Source organism: Nansenia antarctica (assembly GCF_963989245.1).
Source record: "Nansenia antarctica genome assembly, chromosome: 2".
NCBI classification, from domain to species: Eukaryota; Metazoa; Chordata; class Actinopteri; order Argentiniformes; family Microstomatidae; genus Nansenia; species Nansenia antarctica.
In genome coordinates, this window is record NC_137675.1 from 67,782,024 (window position 1) to 67,798,930 (window position 16,907).

At 43.9% G+C, this 16,907-nt stretch overlaps 1 protein-coding gene across 1 annotated transcript in view; it reads left to right on the forward strand.

Moving 5' to 3' along the window:
* shisa9b (shisa family member 9b) overlaps positions 1 to 16,907 on the forward strand; it is a gene marked incomplete at both ends in the record, with an annotated part of 34,477 nt that overhangs the window by 9,557 nt on the left and 8,013 nt on the right. The window contains one exon of the mRNA XM_080524816.1: positions 15,065 to 15,211. Coding sequence (XP_080380942.1) covers positions 15,065 to 15,211 — 147 coding nt within the window. The remainder of the gene's footprint in view (positions 1 to 15,064; positions 15,212 to 16,907) is intronic.

Below are 16,907 nucleotides of genomic sequence, written 5' to 3' on the forward strand. Positions count from 1 at the left end.
ATGTGTACAGTACCCTGCCAACGCACTTCAAGGTGCCAACAGAATTAGTTTTTTCTCCTTCAGCTCAAATTATTATCATTCACTTTAATGAATTTAGGCGATGCCTAGGCACTGCCATGACAGGCAAATAATGAACCATTCTTTAAACAGAGACCTCTCTTTTCTGCCATGCCCCCTCCTGGAATAATTATCAGTTCATTACCAGCCAGCCGACATGTTGACAGGTAGGTGGTTGTGTAATTCAAAGGCTCAGAAGCAGCCGATGGGTGCTTCAGCACTATGGCCTAAGCCTCCCTCATGCCACATAGCCTGGTTATTAGTGGTTCACATTTAAAGCAACATTGAATAAGGAAAAAGTATGAACGTGAATGTCAAACAATATGCAGTATAATATTCAACAATGCAATTCTGGAGTTTAAAAGAAGGTAGCCTCACCACTTTATAGATACAGCTCTGGAAAACATTAAGAGACCACTCCATATCTTTCTGAAATCAGCATGTCTACATGTATGGCAGCCATTCCATTCCAGTCTCTGTTGAATTACAACACAGGCACACCTCATTCTACTTAGTGAGGTGCTGAATAAGAGATCACCTGAACCAAATCTTATTTAACAAGGAAAAGTATAAAAACCATTGCTGTGGTCATCACTATCCTCTTGCAATAGGACCAGCTGGATGGCAAAAACAGTGCTAATAGTACTTCATAAGCAATTGGAATAAAACAAATAACTATTGACCATGGCAAAAGAAAAGTTTTGAGTGAGGAAAAGAAGGGTTCAATTCTGGCTTTACCGGCAGATGGATACAGTGATCGTTAGGTTGCTTCCATCCTTAAAATGTCAAACATGGCGGTTCATAAGAACACGGTCAAGCAGCAAACATCAAACAACAAAGCTACAGACTGGCAGAGGGTGAAAACGACTCTCCAGTGACGGGGATGTGACCGCCAACTCATTCGAATGTCACTCATCAACTGTAGGATGACATCAGATCTACAAAAAGAATGGGTTGAAGTGCATGGTTGCATCGCGGTTGAAGTGCATAGTGAGAACGGTTCAAAACAGGCTCCTAGGGGCTGGGCTGAAGTCGTGCAAAGCTAGAAAAAAGCCCTTCATCAATGAGAAGCAAAGAAGAGTCAGGCTGAGGTTTGCAAAAGACCATAAGGATTGGAACATAGAGGACTGGGGTAAGGTCATCTTCTCTGATGAGTCCAATTTTCAGCTTTGCCCAACACCTAGTCATCTAATGGTTAGACGGAGACCTGGAGAAGCCTACAAGCCACAATGTCTTGCACAAAGTCTCACAAAGTATCAGTGATGATTAGGGCTGCACGATTTGGGGGGGGAAACATCGAATTGCGATTATTTGGACAGATATTGCGATTGCGATTTAATTTGCGATTATTTTTTTGAAAGTGACCCAAAGGAAGTTTTTGTAAAGTGTGGCCATATCTCCGGCTAGGAAGGTCGTATCAACGTGCAGTTTGTACGTCTTCAGGGGACTTAGAGGCTCCCTCCTCTAGCAGCCCCACAGCCCGAGCTACGAGTGAAAGAACTAAACTTACATTGGGTTGCTTTAAAGTTGGGTTGCTTTAAAATCAAGCTTCAGATTAAAACATGTGATGGAGCATTACTAACCTGACTCAGGTGGTTTGTTTCACACAACCATCTAGGAAAGCTTCATTGGAAGCTGTTTGGAAAAGGGCAGGTACTTTCAAAAATACTTGGCAGGTGATTGGATGAATCTGTCTATCACCTTCTATCATGGACTAATTTCAGAGAGCATTACCACATGATACCATCAAACTGTTAACTGCTCTTATGCCATCAAACTGTTCTAATGCAAGGATGAGAACTTAAAAGATATGAATTGGAACAACATATTTATGTATGGGTTTTTTAAACAGCTGCCATTTTGTTTCTCTCAAGTGTCAAAACAATTTGAACAATTCCAATATGAAAATAAAATAGGACCTTTCTACAAACAAGGTTATTTAATTATGGCTCAGGAGCAGCATCTAAATATTGCACATACTGCAATCAAGTTAAATAAAGTCATAATAAAAATGTCCAGTAAAAAAGAATAGGTCCTTTCTGTAAACATTGAAATAGATAAAGCTCTTCAACTCGTCGTAATGTATGAAGTGCACGGCTCGACCGCAGATCGGTTGTTGTTGCATAGTACTCCACATTTTTCAGCTCCGTACGTGCGGGATGGAATCACATTATCTTTTATCCAGCGTTTGGATGACTTTTTTAAACTCTTCGTTGCTCACAGTGTTAATAGACACCACGTCTTTAGCGAGGTAATGCGTGATGGAATTGGTTATTTCACGGTGCCTTCGTGAGAACAGCCGCAAACGACTCTAAAACTCTAGTTTGCTTAACGTTAGACCGGGCTACGGGACTTTCACTTAACTCTCTGTTTCTGACCGTACACTCGTCATAGAGCTGCCCGTGGTACTTTTTCAAGTGCTGATACAGGTTTGTGGTGTTGCCTCTGGATGGAGCGATTGTTCCACGACAGGTCGTGCGCAACACCTGCTTTTGTTGCACATCCTAAACCCGAAATACTTACAACAGAAGTGCTGTTTTTCTTCAGGACTAAATCGTTGCTTCTGGCTCTGCTGAAGCCATTTATCCACCATGAATGTTGCTAGCTACTGAAACGTCTTCACAGATTCACACCTGGGCGTTTCACGTGCAGTGTTGTTGGGTGTGTGCGTTCATTGACGTTGAATCCGACGCGCTGTATAATGTATCCCAAATCGCAGGCTTTGCGATTTGCTAATCGCACCATCTCAAATCGCGATTTCGATTTAAAATCGATTAATCGTGCAGCCCTAGTGATGATCTGGGAGTGCGTCAGCAAGGCTGGAATTAAGCAGATTTGTTTTTGTGAAGGACTCATGAATCAAGCCATGTACAGTTGTCCTGGAAGAAAACTTGCTGCCTTCTGCTCTGACAATGTTCCCCAACTCTGAGGATTGTTTTTTCCAGCAGGACAATGCTCCATGTCACACAGCCAGGTCAATCAAGGTGTGGATGGAGCACCATCAGATCAAGACCCTATCATGGCCAGCCCAATCTCCAGACCCGAATCCCACTGAAAACCCATAGAATGTGATCAAGAGGCCATCAAACAAAGCTGAGCTGCTTGAATGTTTGTGCCAGGAGTGGCATAAGGTCACCCAATAGCAATATGAAAGACTGATGGAGAGCTTACCACCCAAAAAACTAATATTGATTTCTGAACTCTTCCTAAGTTAAAACATTAGTATTGTGTTAGTAAAATGAATATGAACTTTTCTTTCTTTGCATTATTCAAGGTCATTCAAGGTTATTTTGACCAGTTGTCATTTTCTGCAAATAAATGCTCTAAATGACAACAAACACATCTATAAATAGTAAAACCAGATAAACTGATAATTTTGCAGTGGTCTCTTAATTCTTTTTCAGAGCTGTACTTTCTGCAAAGTATTTCTCCAGGCTTCCCAAACTCTGAAAGCCTGGTCTCAGCAAGGTTAAAAAGGGGGTAACCCTGCTGTATGTCATACCTCAAAATCCAATGCTCTCATATTAAAACAGGATCTTAAAGCTCCTTGATAGAATTCTTTGGTCTTCCATAATCAGGGAGATATTAAAGCTCTCTTACATGGAGGGCCTGTTGGGGGTACTCACACATCCAATGTAATATTAATACCCGCTGGGACAAGTCACAGCTTCAAAGGGGGCTTTCTTCGCTTATGCTTGAAAGAGGGTTCTTTGGCCATTGACTGTTTCTCTAGTTGGCAGGATCCTCTTAACTAAGCATTGCCATTTCTCTCAGCTTGACACATATCAAAGTTGACTGTCAAATTTAAGTGACCACTCTTTGCCATTTTAGAGGAGTTCAGAAGGATTTCACGTAGATGTGGTCCTTGAGACCAATAGCCCACAGTGTAGATCATGAGCAGTATTTGTGCATTCTGGGTGTCATGGTACTGTAGTGATGATTAAGGTGGAATATAATCCATTGCTGTTTCATACAGTGTATCCATATACACTATTCATCTGTATCATCATCACAATCTTTATATGCCTCATCAATGTATATTTTGTTGTGTTGTTGGTACAGTACATTGTGTCTATGTATGCCTGGAGTGCCTGTCTCTCCTCTCTCCACGGCCTGCAGGCTTGGGTGGGAGGAAATCTGGAGGGATGTCAATCGTTTTCAAATGCTGGGACATCCTATCCCATGCTATGACAGCACTATATTCCACAGAGTCTGCCCAGTGTCTCACAAAACTCCCAGTGAATGAAGTTCAGCTCCTCCAATGTAACAATCCCCACACCCTCTCTCTCTGTTATTTCTCACAATTGCATGGTACAGAATAATCATTACAGAAAGTATAATTTATGCTATCCATAACTAAGGTGTAGTGAAGTAACCACTGTCGTACTGTAGTGTGTAGTGTTTCACCGTTTTTTTTATGGATACTGCTACAGTACAAAACGACATATTTCCAATGCTATTACAAATTCCATGCCAGGATTGCATTTGGTTGCGACAGAATGGGTTGTGCTCCAGTAGGTTTTTGCCCACACAGTATATCTATGACACTGTTATTTTGATGTGTTTCATTCATCAAGATGTGAGTTTTCTACAATACACAAACTACACACTGTGAGAAGGCATGGTATACACAGGTATGAGAGGAGCTAGTAGTATTGATTGGACGTAGGAGTATTGTATCTATTGTACTGTACATTGCAAGAATGGTTGCAGCAACGTATGTGAAAGACTACTCTTTGCTGAGCCAGTGGGGAATTACATGTTCAGCAGCGGCTGTTTTGTCAGTGAGGTTCAATAACAGCCTTTTGTGAAACGGCTAAAGAAAAATCTGCTCTAGAGATGGATGGATTTTTTTTTTTTCTTCATGTTTTTAGGGCATTTCTGCTTTATTGGGATAGAGACAGTAGAGATTGACAGGACGGATGGGTGAGAGAGAGGGGGGATGACATGCAGGATATGGAGACTGCCAGAATCGAACCGGAGACCCTGCGATGATATGGAATGTGCCTTAGTCTGCTACGCCACTTATGCCAGATGGATGGATTTTTACCATTCAAAATTAGCCACAATGGACTGACATCACTACAGAACACGAAGCTTGCTGATATACAAAGCATACACTACAGTATCTTCAGAGGCATAGTAAAATACATATACATATAAACTGCATACATACAAACATACTGTACATGTGTACCTTCTTCATACTGTGCAAACAAACAACGTACAGTATTCAGTGTGTACATAGCCTGGACATGTCCTGTGTCTGAGAAGTACTATGCAATTCGTTTGACTCTTCAACTGCTCGATTAGAACAGTTATTCTCTCCTTGGCAGTTTGCCTTCTTGTCTATGTGACTCACTCCTGGGTCGTGGTGAGATGTTGCAGCTACAGCTACAGGGCACTGCTCTGCGCCTGTTCCCCTCCTCCAGCCATGACTGGCACCATCAGGTGTAACCATGCCAAGACTGTACTGGATGCTGTATGCCAGCGGTGGCTGTGCCTGGTTGGCACTGGGTGAAATGGTCCAGAGGGAGCCCTGGCTCTGACATGTCGCCTGTCACAGACGACAAAATCCCGCCAGACAGACAGGACCACGCTCTGCTTCCCTCTCTCCTCAGGGTGGCAGCTAGGCCCCTGTGTGCTGGGCTATCTTGGCCACCTACACTGTCATGTCCTGCTCATCCAGGCCTCCCTGTGTGAGCAAAGGGACACCTGTAGCAGCTTGGCCTCTTTTCTCTCTAGGCGGTCTGCCGAAGAGAACAAAGTCTCCTCTGGCTGCCAACAGGCTAGGGCTGACCGTCCAATTTTCCCCTAGATGAGTGGCACAGTGAAATGTATTTAAATGGGTCACCTACAGCTCTGAATGAAAAATGTTTTTTAAAATCAATTTTTCCATTTGCCACATTGATGCCATAGTTTTTTGCACTGCTGCTTTTATCAGAGGGTGTTCCTCCTATTAGTTTCCTACATGCATTTCTATTTTCCTCAACACAAAAGGTATAATGTGGAGCACAATAAGCACTTATTCTTGCTTGAACACTGTTAAAAGAATCATAATAGCCCAATTGCATTCGTTTTGTGTACACATTTTTTTAAAGCCCAAACTAAGTCCTGTACATACTAATGTCTCATACTGCAGATTCACTATTATGAACTAGACAGGGACAATTCCTGTGGAAATGGTGAAGTATGCTTGCCCCACACAGGCAGTAGGGGGCAGGTCAGTGGCCTTTGGGCCACCCCCCTGCACCTGGGCCACCCCCCTGCACCTGGGCCACTCCCCTGCACCTGGGCCACCCCCCTGCACCTGGGCCACCCCCCTGCACCTGGGCCACTCCCCTGCACCTGGGCCACTCCCCTGCACCTGGGCCACTCCCCTGCACCTGGGCCACTCCCCTGCACCTGGGCCACTCCCCTGCACCTGGGCCACCCCCCTGCACCTGGGCCACTCCCCTGCACCTGGGCCACTCCCCTGCACCTGGGCCACCCCCCTGCACCTGGGCCACTCCCCTGCACCTGGGCCACCCCCCTGCACCTGGGCCACTCCCCTGCACCTGGGCCACTCCCCTGCACCTGGGCCACCCCCCTGCACCTGGGCCACCCCCCTGCACCTGGGCCACCCCCCTGCACCTGGGCCACTCCCCTGCACCTGGGCCACCCCCCTGCACCTGGGCCACCCCCCTGCACCTGGGCCACTCCCCTGCACCTGGGCCACCCCCCTGCACCTGGGCCACTCCCCTGCACCTGGGCCACTCCCCTGCACCTGGGCCACCCCCCTGCACCTGGGCCACCCCCCTGCACCTGGGCCACCCCCCTGCACCTGGGCCACTCCCCTGCACCTGGGCCACCCCCCTGCACCTGGGCCACCCCCCTGCACCTGGGCCACTCCCCTGCACCTGGGCCACCCCCCTGCACCTGGGCCACCCCCCTGCACCTGGGCCACCCCCCTGCACCTGGGCCACTCCCCTGCACCTGGGCCACTCCCCTGCACCTGGGCCACTCCCCTGCGAAGACCGGGTTTCTCTCGCTCACCCAGGGGCTGAGTTGTGGGATTTGTGTGTGTGTGTGTGTGTGTGTGTGTATTTGTGTGTGTATGTGGGCCAGTCCCCTGCACCCCCTGCGAAGACCGCGTGTCTCTAAGTCACCCAGGGGCCAAGTTGTGGGTTTTGTGTGTGTGTGTGTGTGTGTGTGTCTGAGTGTGTGTGTGCGCGTGGGCTAGCTAACTAGCGCTAGCTAACTACCTGCCTAATCCCTCCTCACAAGCACTATTTAGTTACTGCCAAGCTAACTAGCGCTAGCAATATTACCCAAATGTCTCTCTCCCTCTCTGTCTCTCTCCCTCTCTCTGTCAGTGGGACACCTCTAAAAGTCCTGCCATGAAAAGCCTTTTGACAGTGGCAGTTAGTGGTTGTCATGACAACTCACTCTAAAAGTGAGAAACTGGTTAAACTGAAAAAACTATTAATGCTAGGGCTTATTATGTTCCGATTTTTTGTGACAGTGAGAGTCGCTGAACATATAGATGGAAAATGTGTGTAGCCTATGTCGACTTTTTGAAAAAACTATTTTTCTCACTCTCTCTTCACTCTGTTCTCAACATTCCATCAATTCATTCCTAAACCGTATCCCATAACCTTCAGAGTGGGAACGAGCTGCATGCTACGACACCTCTCATGTCTATCTAGTGCCAAAACTGTGGGACAAGTAGCCGTGGCAAATTTATAACAATAACACACACTACAATAACAATAGTGTTGCTTGCTACTTACTGCAAGCACACTAATGATAACATCTAGTTAATCTTACGGCTGAGTACAGTAGCTACAGTAGATTCTGTATGGTTTAAACGTGTGATAGATGTTTACTCCCATAGCTGGCATACAAATTAAGTTTTCTCTGTCTGAACTAATTTAGTTCATGTATCTTAAGTAGCTCAAGCACATAATATGCAATATGCAAAGTGCTTAGATTTGATTGGCTTTTACGTTGCTAGGCACTTTTTGTTGCAGTGCAGCAAGGGTTGTGTTGGGAAAATGCATGGAATACACACTTTCACACACTGACACAGCTGGTCGTATTGAGAGTACCACTCTCATAAATTCAGCATAATCCCACCATCAGATAGAGCATTAAGTAGTTCACACTAACGCACAGCACATAGATCTTAATGCCTTAAATATATGTTTTATGTATATTTAATGTACCTTTTGCTTATTGTTATTCAGTGTTTTTCTTTCTCAAATACAGTTAACTGTTACATTATCATTTACATTACATGTTTACATTTGATGTCTGTTGCATTATCAATTAAAGCGCATTATAAATTCCCAAAGAGCATACAATGTGGTCACACAATGAATAAGTAATAAAAACACTGTTTTTTCAATTTATTGTACACTTAGCATAGGGTAATATCAATTTAATTCACCAGCTGTATGATAGGAGTATAATCCCTAACCAGCTGTATGATAGGAGTACTCCCTAAATATCTGTATGATAGGAGTATACATTGTTGTTCATCTGGGTGGTACTTCATGGTTAATGTATGAATACAAGAGGCAGGCCATTGTGAGTCTGAGATTCCATCAGTTGGAATAGTCAAACTTGTCTCTTGATAACCCTCTTAACTAGTTTTGCTATTCAAGCTAGAAATGTGAACATTTACTAAATGAAATGGCGGACCCAATAACACTTAGCGCCTGGCGCTATATCTCAAAGGTAAACTCATGAATGTCCATGAATAACGTGAAGGGCATAGGTGTAGCACTAAGGCATAAACAAGGATTTGAGACGTAATTGCCAGGTTTCACTGCAGATTTGGCGCATTGTGAGCTCCCTCTCTGATTAAATCACAAACAATGTCCACATTCTGGAGACATTCAGACACATTCAGTGGTTTCAGTTTTGACTGCTTCACCTCAATGCAATGTACTGGTGAGTCATGGTTTCAAGTCTGTGAAGGACCACAGTTCTCTTTCTCCCTTCAATCCAGAGGCCAGATGTTCTGTAAAAAACTTCTGAAAAGTATGTTAATTTATGCACTCAATACTTGGTTTGGGCTCCTTTTGCACAAATTACTGCATCAATGCGGCATGGCATGGAGGCAATCAGCCTGTGGCACTGCTGAGGTGTTATGGAAGCCCAGGTTGCTTTGATAGCAGCCTTCAGCTCGTCTGCATTGTTGGGTCTGGTGTCTCTCATCTTCCCCTTGACAATACCCCATAGATTCTCTATGGGCTTCAGGTCAGGCGAGTTGGCTGGCCAATCAAGCACATTAATGCCATGGTAATTAAACCAGTTACTAGCCTCAGTCCACTCCTTATGAAGTTTCCCCAAGTTCTTGAATTCAGCCTTGCTTGACAATCCTCGCAAGGCTGAGGTCATCCCTGTTGCTTATGCACCTTTTCCTACCACATTTTCCCCTTCCAGTCAACTTTCTATGGATATGCAGACGAGCTGAAGGCTGCTATCAAAGCAACCTGGGCTTCCCTAACACCTCAGCAGTGCCACAGGCTGATTGCCTCCATGCCATGCCGCATTGATGCAGTCATTTGTGCAAAAGGAGCCCAAACCAAGTATTGAGTGCATAAATTAACATACTTTTCAGACGGTCAACATTTCTGTTTTATAAATCCTTTTTTTTATTGGTCTTATGTAATATTCAAATATTTTGAGATACTGGATTTTTGATTTTCATGAGCTGTAAGCCATAATCATCAACATTAAAACAAAAAAGGCTTGAAATATTTCACTTTATGTGTAATGAATCTAGAATATATAAAAGTTTCACTTTTAGAATTAAATTATGTAAAATAATGAACTTATGAAATATACTTTTTTTTGTAGATGCACCTGTATTATCTTATTTTCAGTACAGGTGTATTGAATTATTTATTATTCAAATTCTATTCTACTGCATTGATGACGTTATAGATAAGAGACAATCCTGGGTCAATCCTGCGCTAGTCTCACTAGGTCAGACTCTCCATTTAAATGGAGCCTGCCGAGTCTGACGGCGCACCCATCGAAAAGTGATGAATTTCACCAGTGACACACAGATTCTACCGACAAATAGAGAGGCGGCAGAGATTTTATAAAACTATATAGAAAATGTAATGCTCACTGCTGACCTGCCAAATGCTGGCATATGGAATCACTGTACCATAAGGAATCAATAGTACAGTGAATACAGTACAGTCAAAAAGCACAAATCAACCTATATTATTGTACATAAGACATCAAAAGGTACTTGAAACTCACTCATACTTAACTTATACCTACATGTAGATTACATTGAATAGGTGCAAGACATACTGTAAAAAAAGTGAACTTGAAGTGTTTTTTTTTAAGAGAAATACTTACCATCCTAAGATGGAAGCAATTCTGATTACTACTGTACATTTGTTGAGCATATAGGCCCTTTTACTAAGCCTTGTTCAGGCTTTGGAAAAGAAGAAGTGAAGTAACCATCCCAATTTGGAAATAACCTGTGAATAAGAGTGCCCTTCTCATTGTACCATCCCTTTAGGGCATCCAGCTCCCAAAATACTCTCCTGCATTTTTTATGAGTTTTGCAAGGTATCTGTCTGTCGTGTTTCAGTGTTCACTTACTCCACAACAACCTTTGAGTCTTTAACCTTACAACAAGTTTCCACAAATGGCCTACTTTTTTCAGTGGCAGACAGATGGAAAGCTCTGTAGTGAATTTGACAAGGGACTGCAGCAATTTAGTATTTTTAGAGAGTCTCTATGTATAGTACTGAAATACCTCAACGTTGAGCATGGGTGTGTAAGCTTTTGTTTCAGCCCTAATCTATCATAGCTAATTCAGCAAATGATATTAGTATCAGGTGTGTTAAAGCGGTCTGGAACACTTCACACCCTGCTTCCTATACAGTAGAAGGACGGTTGGCTACCTCTGATGTAGAAGAATAACATCTCAGCTTTCATGACTGATTATTTATTTATTTATTTAAAATATATATATATTTCTTACCCTATTTAGAGCCACACAGATCATGCAATGTACAGTACACTTTTCCCACTTTGAAAATACTTCAAGTACACTATAGGCTTATCGAGAACAGCATGTTTATTACAAAGAAACAGAATAATGATTGCTGAAAAGACACTCAGGGCCGGTTTCACAGACAAGGCTTAAGCCTAATCCTAGACTAAAAAACATCTTCAATGGAGATTTTACATTGAAAGTGTGATTTAGTCCAGGACTAGGCTTAAGCCTTGTCTCTGAAACCGGCCCTCAGTGTTTCACCTGTCACAGAACATACTTGACCAGACTATTCGGTTAGACTTGAAGATGTAGTGAAAGGGTTCTTTAAGCTGACCTGCAAGTATTTTCACAAGACAACACAGATCATTTCATAGTTCTTTCCTAAGTAATTAGCACAGCACTGACATTTCTCTTTGACCGGTGGGAAATTAGGTCCTAATTAGCCTAATTCTTGTATTAATTATCAGTTTTTTATTACGGAGATGCACTAAGGAATAGTGGACTCTCAACAAGTAAAAGTTGATACTTTCAAAAAGTTTGAATGAAAAACATAAAAAAACCGGCAGAGTCCTTTTGAAGTAGTTCTGGCAGCTGTTTCATGTTTGTTTCACGCCTCCCGACCCTGACCTTGATTTCTGACTGCCCTCCTCCCACTTTCAAACTGCTGGTACCTTTTCCTTTTTCATTAATTAGACTTGCTTAAGAAAATAAACACCCTATTATCTTTTCAAACCAGTTTTCTCCTATAAAGCCAAATCTACTGCATTGTAGTTGCAATGCAATGGTATTTTTACTCGATACTTTCCCACAGAAAACACGCTAAAGTTTCAACAATCATCATTAATTCATGACTGGCTCTCTCTGGACCTCTTTTCAAAGCTTGGGTTTATTCCCCTGTTGTTCCTCTTTCAGTTGTTTCCCACTGCAGAACATCCAGTGTGTTGCAGAGGGAAATATGTCTCTTGGATGCTATTTCACAAGGATTTCCTAGCAGGGTTTTCTGCTAGTTATAGTGAGTGGATCTCTAGGAACTTCATTCAGGTCCAATAAACAAACATTACAAGACCATGCGAACGATAAGACTGATTAAAAATTAAATTTGTTAGCAGTTGTTTCTTTCATAAATCTGGCTTTGCATAAAGCCTTATTATTTTCTATCCACAATGATGTACCCATCGATTCTAACTGAGTATAGAACAGTTGTGTATCTATGGATGCACCTGCCCCACACAAACGTATCGTTCATGTCTGGTCTGTCTGTCAGACTAGACATCTTTCCTTACAGTGGTGCAGCCAATGATGATGATCAGCTGGAGTAGAGACACCATCCAGGGGGCTGCTGAGTCCTCAGCCAGGAAGCAAGTGTAACTAAAGCTGGCATATTCATTAAGTAGCTGTCTGGAAAAATGGACCAAAATCCAATCAAATAGCCTGCCAGGGGAAGACGATGAGAACAAAAGCTTGGGTGACATTTCAGTGACAGCTGACATCTCTTCCCTGACAAATGGTCTTTGCTACCCAGACAAATCTATTTTAGTCAACTGGGAGTATTTTTCACGGACAGAATATTTTTGTCCGCTATGCTGTATGCTATGTTGTACCGTACGGCAATGTTGTCATACACTTTATTTCCCCAGCTCATTTTGCACCATCCAAAGTAAATACTGTAGGGTTCCTTATAGAATGTTTACATGCAATGCTGCGTAGCTAATTAAGTGGCTGAACAAAACTAATTTGAAAATGAGGGATGAAGCACTTTGCCATTGTTCACACCGGAGTGTCCCTGATTAGATGTTGCATAGCAACCATAAAATGGGATATTATAACTCCTTGACAAAATTGGATTTGAAATGCAGCAGATCTTACAGATAAGACATTCTCTAAAGGCTGATGTGCTCATAACTTACTCTACTCTATATCGGAATTGTTCTTCCATATGATCAGTGCTTTTGGACACAGCTTAGAGTACAGCATGTGTGTGTTTCTAAAAAAGATTTTTTTTCCAATTAGGTGAACCGCCCAGTAACATTTGGAGCATAAGTAATGGGGATTGTGTCCTTTTAACCTTTAGCTTTAGCCCCCCCCCCCCTTTTTTTTTGACAAGCCACTAAAGTGTGACTCATTAAGTAGTTAATTTAGCCTCCTTGTTGGCAATTATGAACCTAATCAATGCTTGTGATTATGCATGACATGCTGTACATGTTGATGTTCAAGCATGTAATACATGAGACAGAACTATTTGATAATAAACCGCATTATCATAAATATTATTTAGATATGATTTACACAAGAACACATGTTGCCAGCACTGCGCAATATAACTTTCATATCTGATTAATGCAGTGGAGGATCTCATCTCCATATTCAGCAGACCTTTTCTATGTCTTAATTTATCTTGCTCTCAAAAGAACTCTCACCTGCATTATTACACAAATGCCCAGGTAGCTGAGTAATATTGTACATTGCAATGTACTGCAATGAACCAGTCAGTAATGAATGTTAGTATTGAATGCTGTTTGCATACAGTGAATAATGATCCTCAGTAGAATGACTCTTATCACTACCCCAAAACTCATTGCTATGAAGATATTTCTATATCAATAAGAGATTATGACTGGTCAGGAACCACTATACAGTATGTGAAAACCCAATGCCCATAGACTATTGAACAAATATTCAAAACAACTGGTCTATTTTGAAATGGCAGGCAAGAAGCCATAATTGTCATTGAGTAAACTACAACCTACACAGTATGAATATTACAAATGTCAAGGTTGTGAAAAAAGGTACTTTAAATAAATATCTGTCATCATATCAGGTAATACTGAACTGATATCTCTTACTATCCACTATAGCCATGATGGCAAATAAAGGATTAGCATGCTGAAATCACACACATGAAATATTTATCAATCAACCTACTTTGCATGTTGTGTTGATGAGTATTGCTTCATAGCTATTAAGGTGGCATGGCAGTACATTTAGCATTCCCCAAAGTGACACCTGTGTGTGGGAGCGCTCTCCTGACCTTCTCTGATCCAGCAGGGCAGTTGAAAATGATGCCCATAACATCTGGTAGCTCCGCCATGCCAGCAGGCAGGGGGCCATCCAATTTGCTGCGGCTCTGTGCACCCCTCAATTAACCAGATGTCTGCTGTTGGATTAGTACAGTCTTACAAAGAGCAGTCCTGACTTTCTCCAGCTGGGTCCCTGGGGATAGCCAACCACTTGAAAAGCGGCATACAGTAAGGAGTAACCAAGGAGCTCGAAAAAAATGATCATTGTCCATTTTCATCCATTCTTAATCCATCAAGTAGATTTCTATCAATGGTTTTGGACATCATATCAGCTGGAGCTCGAGCAATGCTGCTGTTGTTTTTGGCTGTAACTTGTTTTGAGGAAACCAGTTCAAAGAGATTCAATTTTGAGAGGATTAACACAGTGGGGCCTGCCTGGTGCTCAGAGCCATCCATGGTTAATGATTTGTATCCTGGGGCTAACACGAAGACATGTGCTAAGCAGAGAATAGTAAAGTTTGATGGGTCAAGGAGACAGACCCCATGCAGACAGCTGACACTGTGGGGTGTCGACTGCCAAAGACATCCTGGGAGACATCAGCCCTTACATCTCAAGACTGAGAGGGAAACAGCAGGGCTAAAACACACCTCGAAAAGTATTGCCTCACCTGTGTGTAAAAGCTAGCACAATGTATTCACTCACTTATTTTACAATCATTGCAACATTTACAAGTGTCCATAATCGCCTTGGTACAGTACATTGTGTATGCTATTTTCTACTGAATATCACACAGTGAAGTTACGTGCTTGGGCTTTCCATAGATAAAACATGCTACAGTAACATACTGTATATATTTGTAATACATGCCTGCATTAATGTGCCTCTCCGAATTTCAACAAATTGCTGCTTTTCTGCCATGATGCTTTCATGTCTCACTGCCACCTCTCTCTGCCCCCACTCTCTTCCTTCCTATAGAGGGCAACCAGATGAACAACGTGGGCACTGGTTCAGCTCTGATGAGCCAGCCCCAACCTTACCCTGCCCTTGGACAGATCAGCCATCCCTACGAACAGCAACAACCTGGCAAGGAGCTCAACAAATACGCCTCTCTCAAGGCTGTGGGTAAGACACCTTTTTCTTCCAAGATGGCGGCGCGATTACACGCGAGGCTAGAGGGGCTACCGACGTCGGTGCTTTTTAGTGTTTTTAAGTACATTTGGATGTACATTTTTATGTCAGTACTTATAGGGAACGGTTGTGTAAATAGTACCTACAGCAGACTAGACTTACTAGAAGTTGGTGCGCAAAACGAGAGGACTGTAACAACGGAATTCTTGAAACAGCAAAACATCCCACACGATATCGCTCGGACACCGGGTGAACAATGGTACACGGTCCCAACCCTCAGGCGCAAGCGTCGGCGTCGAGATCGCAAGCAACGCCGAGGCCGCAGAGGAGGCCTGCTAGCTAGGCTGAGGAGAAGCCCGGATAAGCCTGCTTTGCCGAGTATCTTCCTCTCCAACGTAAGGTCTCTGGCTAACAAGATGGACGAACTGAGACTGCAGGTAGCTTCCAATAACACCGTGGGGGACAGCTGTGTGATTATTCTCACAGAGACCTGGCTCAACGACTCCATCATCGACTCGGCGGTCGCGCTAGAAGGCCGCACTTTACACAGAGCGGACCGGACGCTGCTTAGTGAGAAGATGCGCGGAGGCGGCCTCATTATATCTACGAAGGACAGCTGGTGCTTAAACACGAAAACTGTAAGTAGCCACTGCTCCCCAGACCTGGAATACTTGACTGTTAAATGCCGACCCACATACCTCCCGAGGGAATTCAACGCGGTGTACATAACATCTGTTTACATCGCACCTAGCGCGGATGGTAGCTTAGCATTGGCGCGGCTACATGACGTCATCAGTGGTGGACAGAGCGCAGACCCACAGGCAGTACATATAATCGCCGGGGACTTTAATCATGCTGACCTGAAGGTAGTACTACCCAAGTTCTATCAGCATGTTAAATGTGCAACAAGAGGAGAAACAACACTGGACAAGGTATACACCAACATCAAGCTTGCTTACAAGGCTAGACCGCTAGCTCATCTAGGCATGTCTGACCACGTGTCAATCCTCCTGATCCCAGCCTACACTCCCATGAGGAAAAGTGCTCCCATCACCACTAAGACTGTCAGAACCTGGCCAGCAGGGTCCGCTCCACTGCAGATCTGCCTGAATGACACCTCATGGCAGGAATATGAGCATGAGGACCTGGAACAGTTCACGTCGTCGGTTCTGAACCACATAGTGAACTGCACCAACTCAGCCACCGTGGACAAACGTGTCCGGGTCTACCCCAACACGAAGCCATGGATGACTGTGAAGGTCCAAAAACTGCTCAAGGAGAGGGACAATGCCTTCTCAGCGAAGGACACACTGCTGTACAGCACCACCAGGGCTAACCTAAAACGTGGCATCCGGGAGGCCAAGGCAGACCACAGAGAGAAGATTGAGGAATGCTTCCTGAGCAACGACTCCAGGCGGGTGTGGCAGGGGGTTCAGCACATGACAAACTTCAGAGCCAACAGGCTCACAGCCGCGGAGGACGACCCCCTGCTGGCGGAAAAGCTGAACTCCTTCTACGCCCGGTTCGACGAGGGGCGAACGGAGGTAACCACAACACAAACACCACTCTCTCCAGCTCTCAGCAGCCTCACCCTCACAGAGCATGAAGTGAGACGCGTGCTGAAGGCGGTGGACCCCAGAAAAGCCTCAGGGCCGGATGGCGTCCTGGGACGGGTGCTGAGGGACTGCGC